Source organism: Haemaphysalis longicornis, unplaced genomic scaffold, assembly GCF_048455015.1.
Source record: "Haemaphysalis longicornis isolate Haplotype H1 unplaced genomic scaffold, Haemaphysalis longicornis Haplotype H1 scaffold_9, whole genome shotgun sequence".
Classification (NCBI taxonomy): Eukaryota; Metazoa; Arthropoda; class Arachnida; order Ixodida; family Ixodidae; genus Haemaphysalis; species Haemaphysalis longicornis.
The window spans coordinates 165,976,368-165,996,362 of record NW_027526460.1 but is presented as its reverse complement, the minus strand read 5'-3'; the positions used below and the strand labels follow the sequence as shown (position 1 = coordinate 165,996,362).

At 50.0% G+C, this 19,995-nt stretch overlaps 1 protein-coding gene and 1 pseudogene across 1 annotated transcript; one reads left to right on the top strand and one right to left on the bottom strand.

Annotated features, from left to right (window-relative positions):
- Nucleotides 1–9,560: 9,560 nt before the first annotated feature.
- Nucleotides 9,561–10,124, top strand: LOC144152236 (uncharacterized; annotated as a pseudogene).
- LOC144152237 (uncharacterized) lies at nt 10,121–13,491 on the bottom strand. Its single transcript, XM_077683473.1, has 2 exons — nt 11,919–13,491; nt 10,121–10,842 (listed from the first exon to the last, which is right to left on the bottom strand). The coding sequence occupies exons 1-2, from the start codon at nt 12,637–12,639 to the stop codon at nt 10,121–10,123; spliced, it is 1,443 nt and encodes a 480-aa protein (XP_077539599.1). The 5' UTR covers nt 12,640–13,491.
- Between the last annotated feature and the right edge of the window lie 6,504 nt (nt 13,492–19,995).

Below are 19,995 nucleotides of genomic sequence, written 5' to 3'. Positions count from 1 at the left end.
CGTGGAAGTCCGTCAGGGCATGGTAAAAAGCGGATAAATGAGGGGAAACAAGCAAAGACACTTGCGAAGGACATGGGTTCTGTATAAGGGGTCTTTCTTCTGCGCCTGTTGTTTCTTCTCGCTTTTTGCCACGCCGAAGTTCTATGAACAACTAGCCGAACTTTCTACGTTGCACTGCCTCTCAGGTCAAGCCCACATGTTTTCTGAAAGCCCGCTGCACGTACGGGGTTCGATATGGTACTTTTGTATGTTCTTGTACGACGCCACTCCGCCAGGTGTCATAGTTCGTACAAAGAGAAGAGCATGGTGCCGTTTGATTGTGCGAACGAAAGTTGGCTCTTCCACCATGTGAACAATGTCTGAGTGATACTGATGATACATGACTGAGTGATACTAATGCTAAGGTGCTGCAGTTTTGCAGAAAGTGCGTGACATATATGACTGCGAAGCAGTATTCCTCTAACGCCCAACCACATTTTCCTGGCGATGTCCCGGGATACTGAACTATACAAGCGGTACCGATCACCGGAGCACCCGCCTTGACCCCGTGGGTGAAATACTTCGTTAGTTACTTTTGTTCACGACTCCCGCGTAATGCCTATCGCCGAGCCGTAGGCGCAGCCAAGGAGCCCATCATGCAAGGCACCTCGAGCACCTCGAGTGCCGCCACTGGGCCTTTAAATAACACCTCCTCGGATGCAGATATGGATGCTGATGTCATACAAGAAGGTCACTCGACTGCAAATCGAGACCAGCAACCATCATCCAACCCTTAAGAAGACTCCGAAATGGACTCGATTATCAAGATCAGCATCAAGACTTCGTTGAGGTATTTTCGTGAGCCTAACATCGCCGACAGCGCAGTGCCGCCGCGGCCAACGCTGCCACAACCACGTCTCCAAAACAACCCAAGCAATCCCTGACGCGCGCAAATAAAGCATTCCTCATTCCTAAGCCCCTGCCCAAGGACGCTTTCAAACTAGTATTGCGGCCCCAGGGCGGGCTGGCTCTCAGCAACATTGAGTACGCTTAGCGGTCCCTGGCGCCTTCAAGGTCACGTGGCATCAAGCAAATCTGCGCCTCAGTGTTGACGTAACACAAAACACGGCCACTGTCAGCACTCCATCCTCCGAAGCCGCACGAGCTCTAGGTCAAGTCCAATACGTAACACTTCATAACAAGCAGTACCCCGTCCAACTTTACAGCCTGGCCCCCGACGACTCTGTTAAAGGCGTCATCAGTGGTTTCCCAGCTCGACTGTCTGGAGCAGACATTATCAACAACATTGACCAGTCTTTGGATAAAGTGTACACAGCTAGACGACCTGGCACCTCATCTACGGTGGTTGGGATCTTCGCGGGACCCAAGGTACCTTACACAGTCCGACTTTACGGCGCAGAATATCCATGCGCCACCTACAAGAAAACCATCACCGTGTGTGCTACATGCCATACCGTAGGACAGAAGTCCACAGCTTGCCCGAACCCAACCACTCCGGTCTGCCATCAATTTGGGATCAAGCAGCCTAAGCTAAACCACAAGTGCTCGCCCACCTGCGACCTCTGCGGTGGCCCCCACCTATCGGGAGCACGAGGCTGCTTCAAGCATTATGCCGAACAATTTATTCTCCAGCAAAGGCGGCTGAGACAACCCGGGGAAGGCCCACCTGAAACAGCCCGAGCCTCTAGCCCAGTTCATGGGCGTGCGCAGGACCGTTCAATGACTCGTTCGTCAAGAAAACGCAGCAGTTCTCGAAGCAAATCAGCAGCAGCCCAGTTCCAGGATCCGCAAACAGACAGACAAATAGTTTTATTTGGGATGGCTCGAGGCCGCAGGGTTAATGGAGGGGGTTAAATGTCCGGTCATGGTGGCCTCACGAACGAACTGCCACAGCGCGGCCAACGTAGCTTGGTGCCAATCACTTGGTCTGATCCAGTCCTCCTAGGAGAGGATCCAGGCGGGACGATGTTTTGCGCGAAGCCGATCTAGTGCACCGCAGTCCCAAACGAGGTGGCGGATTGTAATGGTCACGTCTTTTTTGCAGGCGAAGCATCGGACTGGTCTAGGAAATGCAGCGGAACCACAGTTAGAGAGGTTTCCATGGTGGGATGTAGGTTGGGGTGGATAATTCCTCCTTTGAGGAACCACGTCGTCTTTATAAGCGTACCCCGACCGCGCCCGGTGGACGAACACCTGAGCACCTCGGGGTACACCAGGGGGTGTGGGGTCGTTGCATGGGGGAATAGTAGCTGCTAACTCCTTCCTCCTTCGAAAACGTCGACGGCGGCGCTCCACATGTGGATCAGTAAGCAGCGTCATTGGCCTTACGGGCAGCATGTACTGGGAACGGTGTAAAGAAGCCTCGCTCGCAAGTCCATGAACCTTCTCGTTTGCTGGGTGTCCTCGATGTCCAGGAATCCAGCGTCCTGTTACCAGTACCCCAGAGTCAGCCCCGAGATCAGCCCCAGATCTGCTAGATAGCGTGCGCGGTACTGTTTTGCCTCGGTGGACCATTGAGGCATTTCAGTGCCTCAGGGCACTCAGTCAATATTTCCATCCGGTCGTAACGCCGTTCTGGGTGATCGGTGACAACCCGGCGTGCAAGGTGAGTACCTTCCTTTATAGCAAAAAGCTCAAGTTCCCTAATATCGGGGTCGGCGTCCAGCGAAATAAATCGAATACATTGGTGGTCATCAGGGTCGGGCGCAGCGGCCACGGCCGCTATAGAGGACTCGGCCCGCAAAGACGCGTCCACGCAAATATCAAGTGTTGTACTGCTCCGAGAAGTAGCACCGGCTACAACCAGCGAGGTCCTCTGCAAAGTGTGCCTCCGGCGCTGAGTTTTAGATGGTGCAGGTTGTTGCGCTGAAACAAGCGTGTCCTCCGATGGCGGGATGTGCGTCTGTATGAGCAGCGTCCCCGGCGGTGGAATGTGGCCATCAGCAGTCAGTAACCGGCGCCCTTGCGGTGTGAGTATGAGTAGGAAGGCCAGCATAGCGGTACAGCCCAGGGACCTTCGTGTGTCCGGGAAGCGCCGTGACGACACGAAGGGCTGCCCTGTAAATTTGCGTCTCGAGCTGTTCCGTTTGACGTTTCGTGAGACGGAAGCACAGAGTCCTGTAGCAGCCTTTGCTCACCAGGATGGCTTGAACTAGTCGGCGGGTGGTGTTTTGGGATGCTTCAACGAAGGTATTAGAGATCTCTCGGATTAAGATTGGAGTCCATTGCGCCTTCAACTGTCCAAGCCATTCTGAACCTCCTCCGGACTCGTGGACTGGAATACCCAGCACTCTGATACCAAGCGATTGTGTTGTACATCCCTCCGTCTTTCGTCCTGTTGTTTTGCGCGCTGTGTGTGTTTCGTTCAAGATGATTTACCAACTCGCCCAACTTTCGGTGTTACTCTGATCCACCTTTCTGGGGCCCGCTGAAGTGCTTGACCTGCCATGGTGACAGCAACTAGGGCTTGCTCCTCTGGCCTACCCCTAATGGTGATAAAGTTGGTTTTGGCCAAGGAAACCTCCATTCCGGTAGCGGGAGGAGACTGGTGAACGTGTCAAGAGCTTGTTGCAGACTACGCAAAGTGCCGTCTGTCGAGGAATGATCCGCAGCTTCGATCCTGATGGTGACATCATCGGCATATGCCGTGACATGGACGCCGGGGACAGCTGCAACACCTCGCACAAGCTTAGTCATGACCAAATTGAAAAGAGTGCAGATAGGATGGCCCCCTGCCGTACTCCTGAACGGTTCTCGAAGTTTAGTGTCGTGGCATCCAGAGCAGATTTCAAAAGTCCGGTTGGTCAAGAAATTCCTGACAAAATTGTTCAATCTCTCGCCCGATTAGGCGTCCATCAGCGCCTCAAGAACAGCTGTGTGAGTATGTCATAGGCTATGCGGAGATCCAACGCAACCATGACATGCGGGCGCTTGTCATTTGTTTTCCGTAGAATACGGCGCAGGAAAAACAGGGAGTCGTCCGTCCCCAGATTGTGGCGGAACCCAGTTTGACAGGTGTGGAAATACTCAGCTTCCTTCTCGAGGTCATACTTCAGTGTGGTCGCTGCCATCCGTTCTATTATCTTACAGAGGGTAAACGTAAGTGAGATAGGTCGAAGATTGACCATATCTGACGGGTCTTTCCCTGGTTTAGGAATGGGAGTTATTAAAGCATGTTTAGAGCTGCCGGCACCTGCCCGCAGATCCAGAATTCGTTTATCTTCTCAAGAAGCTCCTCCCGTAAGGTCGCGGGAAGGCTCCGAAGCATTGTCCACATGACGCCGTCCATCCCTGGTTCACTATGAACATTGATTTGTTCCAAAGCCGCCGTAAGTTCGGCAATCGTGAACACATACTCGATACGCTGCGATTCGTCCACTTCGAGAGTAGCATATATATCAGGTGGAGGCATGGTTACTGGTTGCGGAAAAAAGATAGCAGCCGCTTCCCTTTCGAAGTGCTCCTGATCCATCCCGGTGGAAGCATCACCGCTCACACCGTTCCCTGGAGCTTGCCGCGTTCGCAAAAAGACCGGAACGTTGACGAAAACGTTCCAGCACCTGTATGTCGTGAAAAAGTATCGCAATACTTTTCCCAGCGCTGCCGAGCGAGTAGTTTTGCATGACGGCGTATCTTCGCGGTTTGTTGCCGTATGCTCACCGAGACGTGGTACGTGCGGCCACCGGCGACGTACTTCTCTTACAGTTCCTCCCTGTGCTTCCAAAGGTTGACCAGGTGCCATCCAGTGGTGGGGAGCCTCTTTCAGCCTGTGAAGTGCTAGTAGCGGCTTCCGCAGCCCTCAGAATGCGATCTACCAATTGTGGGCAGGGTTTGTCTGGTCCGTCGTCCTGCCGGCTGGATAAAAATGTCTCTGAAACGCTGCCAGTTCGTGTAGAGCAGGCGTTTCCGACACATCTCCTCGATACCGGCGAGCTGGATCCATATGGGGTAGTGATCGCTGCTCCATGGTGTCGGCTCGCGAGACCAGGTGGCCACAGCATTGGCTGTTGCCCATGTCAAGTCTGGGATGGTATCACGTTGTCCGAAGTTTTGTCCTCGTCGAGTTGCCTGAGTAAAGTCGTTGACAAAGTGTAGCTCCGCCTCATAAGCCTCCTCCAGAAGTTGTAATCATCAACTTCGGGAAATTTGGTACCCCCGGGCTTGTGCTTGGCACTGAAATAACCAGCGAACACCGTTGTATCATGAGGGCAAAAAGCGCAAAAAGGGCCCATCTCCCCGCGAGGGGGACTCGAGTAAATGCGTCGCATAGGGGGTGGGTGTATTGCGTTAACGTTTAGTGTTTGGGGAGTTGGTGGTAGTCAATGCGTTGTATCAGCAGCTTCTTGACGTAGTTTGAATGAGTCAAGGATATAAGGCGCGTTCGTTTGCCTTTCATTCTGTGTCGGTTTTGTGGCGCAGTGGGAAGAGCACCATGTACCTCGCGTTCCGCCCACAGGTAGTGAATGCGTTGTATCAGCAGCTTCTTGACGTAGTTTGAATGAGTCAGGGATATAAGGCGCGTTCGTAGCCTTCCATTCTGTGTCGGCTTTGTGGCGCAGTGGGTAGAGCACCATGTACCTTGCGTTCCGCCCGCAGGGTCGTGGGATCGAAACCAGGCGCCGGTAAGTATTGTTTTTTAAATGCAGAGCATTTCAGTAACTCATGATGTCACCCGCGTTGGCGTCCGTAGTCCGCACCGTCGTTGTCCCTACTATATAAAAAAAATTACAATCCGTCGCCAGGTTTCGATCCCTCAACCCTGCGGGCGGAACGCAATGTATGCAACGTTCTACCCACTGCGCCACAAAGCCGACACACGCCTTATATCCTTGACTCATTCAAATTACTGCTGACGAGCGCTCTCTCGTCAGCAGTTGCCACAAGTGCAACAACATTAATGTAACGCAAACTACTTAACGTCGTGCGCCCCCGGAAATGCTCTGCATTTGACCGTGCCCCTCGCGAGGGGGATGTTGACGCTACCTCTTGCAAAGACCGAGTACAACCGCCGAGAACAAAATCCCACGAGCAGCGCGCGCGCCATGGACTGGTGGCGCCATCTGTCAGATGCGACGCGAACTACTATCAAGGCAGTGCGAAAAACGAACGCGCGAAATACAAACTTTCTCCACTTGGGCGTTCCTCGGGCGACGCTGCTCCGCGTGCGGCCACGCGCTCTCGGCTGGAGCTGGGCCATGCATGGAAGCACGCTCGGAACACTGCACCGGCGCTTTGCTGGGAAAAATCCACGCTTCATTAATAACGAGGCCCTCTTCCCGCCCCTTCTCGTCCACCCTCTTTGAATTTTTACTTCATCCTGGTTGAAAAAACGAAAGAAAACAGTACTTTTTCGAAAATTTCAGAGGTTTTTCCAACCGCTTACAGCTCTAGTGCCATTAGAGGGCACGAACCGGGGAGCGAGACTCCTGAAGCCCCTCTTATAGCCGGATTTTTATTTAGGCTCTGCATTCTGCGACGTTTTCATAAGTTATCTGACGTACTGCGAGCGTCGTATCATAATACTACGAAATTTCAATCGCCAGCTCTGCTGCTTTCTTTTTTGCTTCGCAATTCACATTTTTCTTAGAAAGTCGTATTTATATAGTGTAGGGGGAGGGGTGTGGACCTGTTGTTGAGAGCGAGGAGGGTTTCGTGATGCGGGAGAGGAGGAGTGGGGGAGAGGGCGCGCCTGCGCGCTGAGCTGTTGCGGACGCACGGCGGACGCTACATGCGAGTTAAAGAAATGCTCTGCATTTAAAACGAGGAGAAATTCACCCTCGTGGAAGCATGTTGGGCAGTGCGTGGGTGCATGCTCGTGGACGCAACCATGAAGCTGCGGCGGCCACGCGGAGCTGAACAGCCGCCACCTCTTGGGCGTCTGTACCAAAAGCGGCAGTTGGTATCTGGTAGTGGGCTACTGTCTTCAAAACGTAAATGATTGTCTGGCATTCGACAACAGTCTCTGATGGGTCTGACCTGATGAACGTGTTAGCCCTCATTCCCACAGCCGTTTTTCACCCCGTCACGTCACCGTCTTCAGTCATAGGCGCCGTTTTTCGACCGATTTCTCGCCGAAAACGGTGCGATGGTGACGGGAGGCCGAGCTCTACGTTTCCGTCACGTGAACGTGACGGGACCATGCCCTGCGCTAAACCTGCTAATTAGAAAACAAATTTTTACGGCTAAATTTAGTGAAAAGTGAGCACAAACCATTTTCTTTACTTTTCAGATTAAAAACGTTCAATTCTAGGCTAAACTGATCACTAGGCAGACGACCCTGTAATCTGACGGAGAGCTCCCGTGTAGATCCAGGCTGAACACTTCTCCGTTCCGTCAACGTCGCTTTTTGTTGACGTGACGGTGCCGTGACGGAGAAGGTGACGGCTGTGTGAATGAGGGCTTACACTGGGTGCCGTGTGCGCTCTGTAGCCGTACAAACTGAGGTGGGTTCCCTGCGTTTCTTGGAGCAAAAGCACCAAGGTTTCGTATCCATGCTTTTGATGCGCTCATTTAGTTCGGGTGCCGCCCCGCGGAGGCCACGACAGTTCCATTGGAGTAGCAGCAGTTTATCGCTGTTGGACACGGCTGTCCTCCCCGTTATGTAACTTCGAGCTTTGTTCTGTTTCAATAGCAGTAACTTCTTTTGGGTTCATATAAGGGATAAGTTCCCGTAATATGGATCTCACCAACGTGGGAAGGTCAATGCACGCAAATCCCGAGGCTGCGGTACAGTGTGGTGTCGTTGTTCGAGATGGTGAGCGCTCGTGTAACTGGCTCGTTTGGTCTTCGCTCTCCATCTCGTCAGCAAGGTCAAGTTGCTTCTGAATATATTCCAGATGGCGTCGCTGGGAGGCGATATCTTGATGCAGTATTTTGATGCTGTCAGGCAGGGGTGGTTGCCTCGACCGGCATGGCGACCTCTTAGACCGAGAAACCTGTTTCCTCGAAGCTGTGGACGACGTAGATGCTGCCGCCTGCTCAGTCATTTCAGCAGAAGGTTCAATCGTATCCTCAGTCTCACAGACACGTTGTATTCTTTCCTGCACCGGTGCTGTCGGCTTTATTTTACTCTCTAGCTATGGAAAAGCAGTCTGGCTAGCAATGTCAGGTGGTACCATGTCCTTTGTTTCCTTCGAGTCCATTGCACGCTTACACACTTTGGGCTCTATGCGCTCCCGCACTTGCTATAACCTTTTAGCCTCTGTTCAGGATACGGGATCACGTCCTGTGTGCACTTCCGTATGAAATAAATTGCAATATGGCGTCGCGTTTAAGCAGGCCTCGTTTTTATGACCTCTGTCGCAGGTTGCGCAGACAGCCGCGTTTGGACAGTGTTTCTGGAGGTGCCCATCCTTGTGACATGGCTAACAAACCAACGTTCGGGGCACATACGGTTTCACAGGACCTAATTCGAAATAATTTCTCACAATTTTACGTGGATAGCTGGTGGCAAATGCGACCAGAGCATAGTTGATCCTACCCAAGCGTTTTATGTGGAGAATGTTTGCCGATTTACAAGTTGTATTAATGCGAAAGTCCTCGTCTGTATCGTTCGGGTCCACCCCGGATCACTCCGCGCGAGAAGCCGTGTGATGTGAGCAGCTGCGCGTCGAACTCAATTGTGCGGCCCTGAATGATCATCGAAGACATACTGCGCATGTTTGTCGCATGAGTCTGATTATATAACGGGACTGTCGCGGAGTTGCGGCGAAGGTCAACGCGTTCAATGCAGTATGCCGCGCTGTTTTGGCTATGACCGCGGCCAGACCACGTCGTGAGATAGCGGAGATGCCGGCGTTGTTTTTAGGACGAAGCAGCACCACAAATTCCTCTTTCGACATACGAGAGCAAGCTTCTCCTGTGTGGCATGGCGGCTTCCTGCGGTGGCGAGAAACCGTCGTCCATGCGCCCCCATCGTCGTTGTCCTCCGATGCTATCTATCGACGCTATACGCGGCGTTTTAGGATGGCTGTGGGAGTCATTGGAAAGGATCCGCAGCTGTCACCCGACATCCACGTCACCTAGCCAAAACACGTAAGCTGGGCCCAACGGGTCTCTGCCACAGCTCAAACTAATTCCCTTCCTCGCCCTCCTCCTCAGCAGTCCCAGAATACCACTCTCTGCATGGAATGTAAGCATCTTACCCGAATTCTGGAACAACAAAATGCTTTAATAGCATCACTCCATGCTCTTCTTGTATCGCTAGCGCGATCGAACGACGCATGACGCAGGGGTGCGATGGGAAGAAGGCCGCATCTTTATTGTAGCAGTGTTTATATACCAAGCGAGACAGGAAAGGGTGCGTACCCTCGCCGCACTATCGTATCAAAGGGGGCGGGTTTGACACGAGGCGCATGCTGCGCAAGATATGATACATCCTCCTTGGTGTATAAAACAACTGACACGGGAACACAATTGGAAGGCTCACAAAATGTTAAGCATTCATTCACGGCATTTGAACAAAGTTTTCGTTGTAAGCCAGCCGTCTCGGCGCGTTGCGTTGTCGCTGCGATCTTCGTGGAACTTGTGTAGCTGTTGTGCCCGGGATCGGGGCCGCGGGCATGTACCCCGGCAACGCCACTGGAACCTCATGCGCCGTAGCAGACAGTGCTTCGTCCTCGCCGCTTTCGGGAAGGTCTGGGCTGAAGTCCTCGCTGGTTAGCAGCAAATGTCGACGATTCCGTCGCAGCTGCCGCCCTTCTTCTGTCGTGACGTCGTAGGACCTTGGATGCCCGGAAGGCCTCACGACTTTAGCTTTCTTCGCCCATGCTCCTTTGGAACGCAGACGAACCGTGGCCCCTGTTTGGAGCGGCGCCAGCAGTCTTCCAGGGCGGTTGGTCTGGGAGCGCTTCACGATGGAGTGTTCCGGTCCGGTCTCCATGTCCGCCAGGGTGTTGCGCAGTCTTCTGCCTTGCAATATCTCCGCTGGGGCCATGCCGCACTCCAGTGGCGTTGTCCTGTAAGCAAGAAGACCGAGCCAGAAATCTTGCTTTGCTTCATGCGTTTTTTTCAGGATTCTCTTAATAACCTGGACGCCTTTCTCAGCCAAACCATTCGATTGCGGATATCCTGGACTGGATGTGATGCGTCTGAAGTCGTATGCCCTTGAAAAGGACCTGAACTAGTGACACGAAAATTGCGGGCCATTATCTGACAGGACTTCCATGGGAATGCCGTACCTAGAAAATATGGCGCTGGTTGCCTGAATGACAGAGCTCGCCGATGTGTCACGCAACTGCTCCACTTCCGGAAAATTTGACAGCGCGTCGTATACGCTGAGGTACGACCGTCCACCGTACTCGAAGATATCAATGCCAACTTTTTGCCACGGCATCTCGGGCACCGGGCGCATCATTAAAGGTTCTTGCGGCTGAGTATACGCGTACTTCTTGCACACTGCACATTTCTGCACGAATGCATCAATGTCGGCGTTAATGCCAGGCCAAAATACAAGTCGCCTTGCCCTTTCTTTGCATTTGTTGATGCCCATGTGTCCTTGGTGAATTCTTTCTAAAGTGTCTTGCCTCAAACTCTTGGGAATTACCACTTTACATCCTTTCAAGAGGACACCTTTCACCTGCGTCAGCTCTGTAGAGAATGGCCTCAACTGTCCCTCTATGCGTAGCCCGTGTTCCGAACTGTGCAGCACCGCTTTAAGATACGAGTCCCGACTCGTTTCTGCTGCTAGTTGTTTCCATGTGTCATCACTGACAAGAGATGAAACGACACTTACGGCGTGCACTTCTACATCATCGCTCCCGACTTCACTGGCATAACTTGAGGTGGGCGCCCGTGACAGCATGTCAGCCAGTAGAAGCTGCTTTCCTGGAACGAATCGCATTTCTGTGTCATAGCGCATCAATCGCAGGAAAAATCGTTGCAGGCGGGGCGGCATATCACCAATGGGTTTCTGGGCGATAGCGAGCAAAGGGTGATGGTCGGTCTCTATGATAACCTTTCGGCCATACACGAAGTGGTGAAAGCGTTCGCAGCCGTAAACGCAAGCCATCGCTTCCTTCTCAATTTGCGAATAACGCTGCTCTGCTTGAGTTAGCACACGGGAGGCATAGGCGACCGGGTTCCATGTGTCATTGTTGCACTGAAGCAGCGCCGCTCCGATACCGTTCTGCGATGCATCGCATGATACTTTCGTGGCTTTCGTGGCGTCGAACACTGAAAGTAGGGGCTGCCTGCTGAGGTCAGCGCAAAGTTGCTCGCACTCGAGCGCGTGGTTTGCACTCCATTCAAACATTGTATCTCGCTTCAGCAGGCTTCGCAAGAGAGTTGTCCTTTCGGCTAGTGATGGGAGGTATTTGCCGAAATAATTGGCGACTCCTAGCATTCTTTGAACCGCCGATTTGTCCTCCGGCGCAGGCGTCTGGAGCATACATTTTACCAAGGAGGGGCTCGGCCTGATGCCGTCCTTGCTGATGACGTCACCAAGATACTCTATCTCCTGTACGCCGATTGTGCATTTAGCCGGGTTAAACGTTAAGCCAGCTTGTTCGGCTGCTCGTAGTGCCGACCTCAGGCGGGCGTCATGCTCTTGCCGAGTTGTGCCCCAGATAAGAACATCATCAACGTACACCCGGACACCCGGAAGGCCATCAAAAATTTCTGTTAAGGTTTTCTGAAAAACCTCAGATGCCGATGATATACCAAACGGTAATCGCAAAAAACGGTACCGGCCGAAGGGCGTGGAGAACGTGCAGATTTTAGAAGTTTCTTCATCGAGTGGTATCTGATGGAACCTGAATTTGTATCTAGTCGAGAGAACAGCGTCGCGCCAGACAACTCAGCTTCTATGTCCTCACGCCTAGGCATCTCGTAGTGTTCTCGTTTCAGGCATTGATTTATTTTTCTAGTGTCTATGCAAATGCGCAGCTTCCCGTCTTTTTTCCGGGCAATTACAAGTGGACTCACCCAGTCCGTTGGTTCGTCGACTTTTGTGATGATGTGGCCCCGTTCCATGCGCTCGAGTTCTTCTTTGAGGGGGTTCTGGAGAGTCAGGGGTACGCGCCGAGTTGGTTGGACCACCGGCACCGTTCCCTTGTTGAGGACCATCTTGTAGACGCGTTTGACACAACCCGTACCAGTGAACAAGTGGCGAAAGTCATCGACGATTTCTTCAGAGCTTGTACGAGAGACGGCGTGTACGTGCGGGATCAATCCAAGTTGCTCGCTCGCCTTCAAGCCTAAGATGGCCTGACCCTTGTGTACCACGAAGAAGTCGAGTGCAGCGGTGTGGTCATCCAGCGTCACCTCCATTCGCGTCATCCCGGCATGTTTGATTACACCGCCGCCGTATGAGCGAAGCACAGCGCAGCTGGGCTTCAGTGCTGGCCTCGGATGCATCTTGCTGAACACTCCGAAGGGCAGTAAATTTGCCTGTGATCCTGTGTCAATCTTCAGCGTGACTTGGATGCTTTGTACTTGCGCCTGAACTACCCAATCACGTTGACTTGTCACTCTTCTTACAGACACATCGAGCACTTCAAAGTCGTCTTCATGCCTTCCCACCTCGTCAACTTGCGATGCGTTTCTGCAACATATGGCGAAGTGGTTTTTTTGTTGGCATCTTCGGCATGTCCGTCCGTATGCAGGGCAGTTTCCTATAGCGTGCGTGCGTACTTCTGGCATCTGCGTTTGCTTTGTCGATTTTCACCTTGGCTCTGCTTCGAATTCCGCACAGCGTTTACTTGATTTTGCTGGCTGTCCCATACGCCTCGGTGAGCCGCTGTTGCCTCCGCTGCCTTGCAAACTTGCTCTGCCTTATCTAGGGTCAAATTGTTGTCACTGAGCAGCTTTTCCCGGGTTTTATCATCGCCTATTCCAAAAACGAGCTGATCCCGGATCATGGAATCTGTTAGTGCGCCAAAGTTGCACTCACGAGCTTGCTTTTTCAAGTCTCGCAGGAAGTGTTCCAGAGGCTCACCTGGGCCTTGACTCATATTCCGAAAGACGTAGCGCTCGTGTACTTCGCTGTACTGGGTGGCGCAGTATTCCTCGAACTTCGCCACAACCGTCGCGTAGTCCTCTCTGCTCTCGCTGTCGGCGAACGTGAAGGTGTTGAAAACTTCGAGCGCTTCTTCACCGGCGACGCTCAGGAGTAAAGCTGCCTTCGGCTTCGCCGATCGAGGTTTTTCAGGTGGGTCGGATGCGGTCAAGAAAAGTTCAAACCTCTGAATGAACAGCTTCCAGTTCTTGCCTGCGTCTCCTGACATGCGCAGCGGGTCCGGTGGCTTGAGGAAATCCATGGCTGTCCCCGTAGTCGCGGTCCTCCGGTGAAGTCGTGGGTTTGACTAGCCACTTCTGGCACCATGTATCGCTAGCGCGATCGAACGACGCATGACGCAGGGGTGCGATGGGAAGAAGGCCGCATCTTTATTGTAGCAGTGTTTATATACCGAGCGAGACAGGAAAGGGTGCGTACCCTCGCCGCACTATCGTATCAAAGGGGGCGGGTTTGACACGAGGCGCATGCTGCGCAAGATATGATACACTTCTGGGTGCTCTAGAGCACAACCAAGCCATAGTCGGCCAAAAATCAAAAACCTAGCCCCCCGCTCACGCACCCGAACTGCTAAATTAAACCCCCCAGAAACAGACCCAGCCGCCGTCGCCCACACCGCCGATACAAGAAATGTTTGCTCACCCAACTAAGCAGCATGCTTCCATAAACCAAGACCTCCAGAATATTCGGCAAGAAAACCAGAAACTTAACAAGATGTTCAATCCCTCCGCATGGAGTATCACACATTTAGGCAGGAAGCCACCTCTATTAACACTTCACTCACTTCCCTCGACCACAGCAATGACATCGGAACCACTCGTCACACAGCAGCTGCGGCGGACGGCGCGTTTTTCGCTCGTCCTAAGCGCAATCTACTGTTTTTGCAGAATTCCCTGTTCTGTGACCACTGCGACTACCATCTGCGCACGAGCTGGGCCAAGCAAAAGTGGATCGACGCCTGGACGACTAGCGACAGCTCAGCGACACCTGACCGGGGCTCGCCTAAGTGACGTGTCGGCGGTGGACCACGCTTAAAAAGGCTGAACGCACCGATAGAGAGAGAGAGAGAGAGAGAGAGAGAGAGAGAGAGAGAGAGAGAGAGAAACAACTTTCGCTGAGCCCATTTCAGGTGACGCTCGCAGGTGTCAGACGGGGTGGAACCCTAGTCACGAGTCCCATATGAGTCCAATAGCTCCTGGCCCCTGGACGCGAGCTCTTGCTGCGTCGACAGGTCGGGGCTGGACATCAAGATCTCCCATCGCTCGGGTAGGGGGGGAAGGGGAAGGGGGAGGGAAGGTAGAGGATTCTTGAGCTCAGTACACTCCGCAAGTATGTGCGGCAGGGTGCCTTCCGTCTTTTTGCAGAACGGGCAGATGGGGTCGCGTTCTGCCGGGAACATCTTGTTCAATAAAGCTGGGTGCGCCAGGGACCCCGCTTGTGCGCGGCGCACTATTGTTTGTTGCGCACTCGTCACACAGCTGCTGCGGCGGACGGCGCGTTTTTCGCTCGTCCTAAGCGCAATCTACTGTTTTTGCAGGTTAGTAACTTTCTGCCCTGTAGTTGGCAATTGTGTGTCTACGTCCGCTGCTGCTGCTGTGCCGGGTGTTTAACATGGACAATTGCTTGTCGTGTCATGAGAATGTTCCCGATGATGGCAAGTTTGTTCAGTGTACCTTCTGTCGGTATTCCTATCATCTTGGCAAGTGCTCTGGCGTAACGCCAGCCAGTTTTCGTAGTAAGGGCGACTCCCTTAGGTCTTCGTGGGCTTGCTCAACGTGCGAGGCAGCGCGTAAAAAGAGTGGCATGGCTACTGAGCCTGGAGCGTCTCTTGCGGATAGTACCGATAGAAAACTGCAAGAGTTGAACGATAAGTTTGCGCTGCTCCTCCCCCTTATCGCCAAGGTCGGCGCATTGACGGAGGTGATTAAGAAAGTTAATGACATCGAAAAAGCCGTCGCTCATGTGTCTGATCAGTATGATACAATTCTAGCAAAACTCGACAAGCAAGACAACGATGTTACCGCGCTTAAGAAAAGGGTTGATCGTATCGAATCGGGCTTCTCATCTCAGGTCAGACAAATGAGAATTCATTGATTGATTGATTGTGGAGTTTAACGCGCCGACGCAACGCAGGCGATGAGGCGCGCGTAGTGGAGGGCTCCGGATTAATTTTGACCACCTGGGGATCTTTATCGTGCGCCGAATTCTCGTACACACGGGCGTTTTTGCTTTTCGCCTCCATCAGAAAAGCGGCCGCCGCGGCCGGGAATCGAACCCCAAATGAGAATCCAGCTCAACGAACTTGAGCAATACAGTCGTCGACATAACATGGAGGTTCGGGGAATTGTTGAAGAACACCATGAAAATCTTCTGGAAAAAATGAACGATTTGGCTTGTAAACTAGAACTACCGGAGCTGGCACAATCCGATTTTGACGCCCTGCATCGCTTACCGTCTCGTCCTGGCAAAGAACCTGTGGTGATTGCCCGTTTCGCTTCAATCGCTTTGAAGGAAAGCTGGATAAAAAAGCGCTCTGCCCTGAAGATAGCCGCCCCGTTAATACAGATAATGGACAACCTTACGCCCATGAACAAGCACCTTCTGTGGCTCGCAACAAACAAAGGGACAGAGATGGGTTATCAGTTTGTCTGGCAGAAAAACGGTCGAGTGATGGCACGTAAGTTCGATGGTGATAACGTCATTCACATTCGTGACGAAACTGACCTAGAAAAAATGACGTAAGAAGCTTCCTGTAGGCTTTCACGCAGCCTAAAACTTGTTATGGCCACCGTTAAACAGTACCAGCATTATGACGCTGACTGTTTTTCTTCTGTCACGTCAAATAGTTCTAATTTCTTTTCCTTTTATCACTTGAACACTCGTAGCCTAAAAACCAAAGAAGACGAGTTAAATATTTTCCTGTCCTCAATAAAAGATGACTTCGATGTTCTAGCATTCAGTGAAACATGCTTTTCAAACTGTGGTGAGGCTGTTCAACTTGAAGGGTACAAGTCTGAGTCATTATTCAGGAAAGACAAACGGGGCGGAGGCGTCGCTCTCTACGTTAAGAACACATTTGTTTATGATGTAATTCCAGAATACACTACTGTGAACCCTAACTTTGAATCACTGTTTATGAAAACCAGCCAATTTGCCGTTGGCGTTATCTACAGACCTCCCTCGGGATTCCTTGAAGAATTTTATCGCTTCTTCGAAGTAATGTTGGAAGGCTTATCAGCGTTAAAAAAAGTGTTGTGATATTAGGTGACTTCAACATTAGACTTCTGCTTTTGTCCAATTCTACTAGTCAATACATTCTACTACCCAATTCTACTAGTCAATATGGTTTTTCAAACGTTATTAAGGCACCTACCCGTATTACAGAACATAGCGAAACATTAATTGATCTATGTTTAACCAATCTAAGTGAAAGTCAAACAAAATCAGGAACAATAACAAGCGAATTGAGTGATTTACCTATCCATATTTTGTTTCATTCCGAAAACCTCGCCCTTCGTTGCCAAATCGATAAACGCATGCTTACCGATTCGTGTAATGGAGGACTCCAACATTCAGTATTTCCGTCACTTGGTTGCAAATGTTAACTGGTCGGAACTATCATCCGAAAGCAATCCTTATCAAATGTACAATGTATTTCTGGAGAAGGTAATAGAACTTTACGACCGTGCATTCCCGAGAAAAACAATTAAATTACATAAAAGAGCGAAAAAGCATTGGATAACTGGAGAGCTGTTAAAAAGAATCAAAGAACGTAATCTACTGTTTCATAAGTTCATGATGTCTAGGGATGTTGAAATCTTCAAAAAGTATAAAAAAATTCGAAATAAACTAGGATCTTACATAAAGAAGTCGCGCATTAATTACTACACCAACAAATTTTCTGATATCATGTATGATCCGCAAAAAACATGGCGTATGCTTAAGAATTTATTAGGTAAATCGCGAACCGTTTTACCGGATGCAATTACAGTTTCTGGGCGAACCGTTAGAGGCAAAGCTCTTTCAGATGAATTTAATAGGCGCTTTCTGCTTTCCGGAGCCCCACCAATACAGAGCACTGGAGGTGTTGAAGATTATGTTTCTTGCGCCCTTTCTAATTCGCTGTTCCTTTATCCTGCTTCTCCCGAAGAAATTGTGGCGTTAATTAAGAATATTAAAACAAATTCGTGTGGGTTTGACGACATTAGCGCAAAGCCAATTAAAGCTGTGTCTGACCTCCTTGCTGGCGTACTGTGTGATATAACCAATTTAGTTCTCTCCACTGGTATTTTTCCTGATAAAATGAACATTGCAAAAGTGTGTGTTTTGTATAAAGGAGGCAGCGTTGACTGCTTCAGCAATTACCAGCCGATATCTATTCTCCCACTATTCTCAAAAATAGTGGAAAAAGTATTTAATTTGCGATTAGCAAATCATTTAAACAAACATGCATTGATATCTCTACATCAATATGGATTTCAAAAGGGCAAATCCACAGAAAGTGCATTACTTAATGTTAAAAATAAAATAGCAACAAACCTAGAAAACCGTCTTTACACTCTGGGTGTCTTCTTAGATTTTAGCAAAGCATTTGATTCCCTTAAGCACGGCATAGTTTTCGCAAAATTACCTCACTATGGCGTACGAGGCATCTCTCTTGATCTGATACAAAACTTCTTAACAGGCCGTTCTCAATATGTTTTTATTAACAACGAAAAATCTGACCTAAATAAAATTTTATTCGGTGTACCACAAGGATCTATTTTAGGTCCAGTTTTATTTTTACTCTATGTTAATGATATAACAGCTATTGTTGGTACCCAAGACATTGTTCTGTATGCCGATGATACAACGGTGTTTTTTTCAGCGGATGATATACCGTCTCTTATAAGTACAGCTAACCAGTGGCTTCAAAACTTGTCAAACTGGCTCTATGCGAACCAGCTTAAACTGAATACCAATAAAACAAAATATATTCTGTTTTCCTCTATTAACAAACCAGCTTACATTAACGACAATGTGACCTTTCGTACACCGGTAGTCGAACGCGTTCCTGAACATAAATTCCTCGGTGTGCAATTTCACGAAAACCTCAAATGGACAGCCCATGTAAATAATGTACGGCATAAGATCGCATATTCGATAGGTTTATTGAACAAGCTTCGTTCACTGCTACCTGAGCATCTAAGACGCCAACTTTACTTCAATAAAATTCAATCGCGCATAGACTACTGTCTATTAGTATGGGGCAACTCATCGAAATGCAACATTGACAGTCTTCACATCATGCAGATAAAAGGAATCGGATTCATCTCAAACCTGGCTAGGTATGAACATACGTCTTCTTATTTCAGGCAACTTCGGATCCTTCCAATTCACTACCTGTACAAATTACGACTCTCAGAAATTGTGTTCTCTGAAATAAAACGTAACCGTGATTTACTCTTCTCAATGTGTGTCGATACTGAATGTCGCTATAATTTAAGGCATAATAGCTTTAAAACACCGCGAACGAGAACTAAATATGGCGAACAAATTTTATCTTGACAGATTCCTAATCTTCTCAACCAGCACCCGAATGTAATCGACGTTATAGATAAATCCCCATCCATGCGTGTACTTAGAAAACAATTAAATCTTATGTTTCTGCAGTATATATGACACTTCCCCGTTACGTTATCAACTGTATCCCTGTATATCATGTTTTTTTCACAAGTTAGGTATGTAGAGTATATGAAACCTTTATTTCTGCTGTATAGGTTGTTGTTGTTACTAGGCCTTTTTGTGTTGTTGTTTGTTACCATGATCCTGCTTCTTTGTATCAGATAACAAACCATTTATTTTTAGTATCTAAGCTGTTTTCACTTTTATTATATTGTATAATTTGAACGGCAATGATGTTGCTGTGTGTCGTGTGCAGCTGCCCTACGGGCCCAGTCAGGCGATCACGTCGTCACACGGCTGCTGCAGCTGTGTGACGTTGGGATGTATCGCCTTTCGCCCACGGGCCGCTGCATTGTGCTTGACTGTTGTTGTTGTTGAACAAATTGAATTGAATTGAATAAACTCCAAACTTCAAACTTCACACCCGTGCCATCCCATACGCCCGAAACACCGACAATACCATCTCCGCCCCGTTACCTGATGAACGGGGAGCACCCTAATCTCGCTTCTACGACACTCCTCCAATGGAATTGTAGAAGCCTCAAACAAAAAGCTCCATCCCTTACTCAATTCCTAAACCACCCTTGAATCGGAACCAGCGGTCATTGCGTCCCAGGAAACGAACTGTCACATTAAGCTGCCTGGATACATCCCCCACGGTTCCTCAGACAATTACTCAGCGCTCACGCTTATCTGCAACACAATATCTGCTGCCAATCACGCCACCCCATAGAGGGGATGTGATCACGTTTTCAGAGAGCTCCTTTCTCCACCTCCTCAGAAAAAGCTAAGTATTTAAGTCCTTAATATCTATTGCCGCCGAACCCAGCAGGTTCCCGACATTTTATCAACAATACGTGACGCTATCAATATAGCTGGAACCAAACCGCTCCTTCTTCTTGGTGATTTTAACGCCGCTCATCCTCAATGCGGTAATCCTCACAAAACGAAACGAGACACTCTCCTGGCGCACGCGATTGATGATTTTCACCTCTTGCTTAACCATCCCGGCTCAACAACACGGATGGGAACCAGTACAGCCAGGGACACTTCTCTAGTCTTGTATTTATTACTGGGCACCCTAGAAGTGTTGTGGTCACCCACTGGCAAGAATCTTGGATCCGTCCATGATATTATCGAACTTACAATTCGTAATCTCAATTAATACAGGAGTCACCCGTCTCACTAACTGAGATGCGATCCGCAAGTCCAAGTCCTCTCGCCCTATAGACCCCAACCGACCTTTATCCGATTAGATCGATGACGTTATTGAAACAGTCAGGGTAAACACAAAACACATAATCACTTCCTTCCAGACC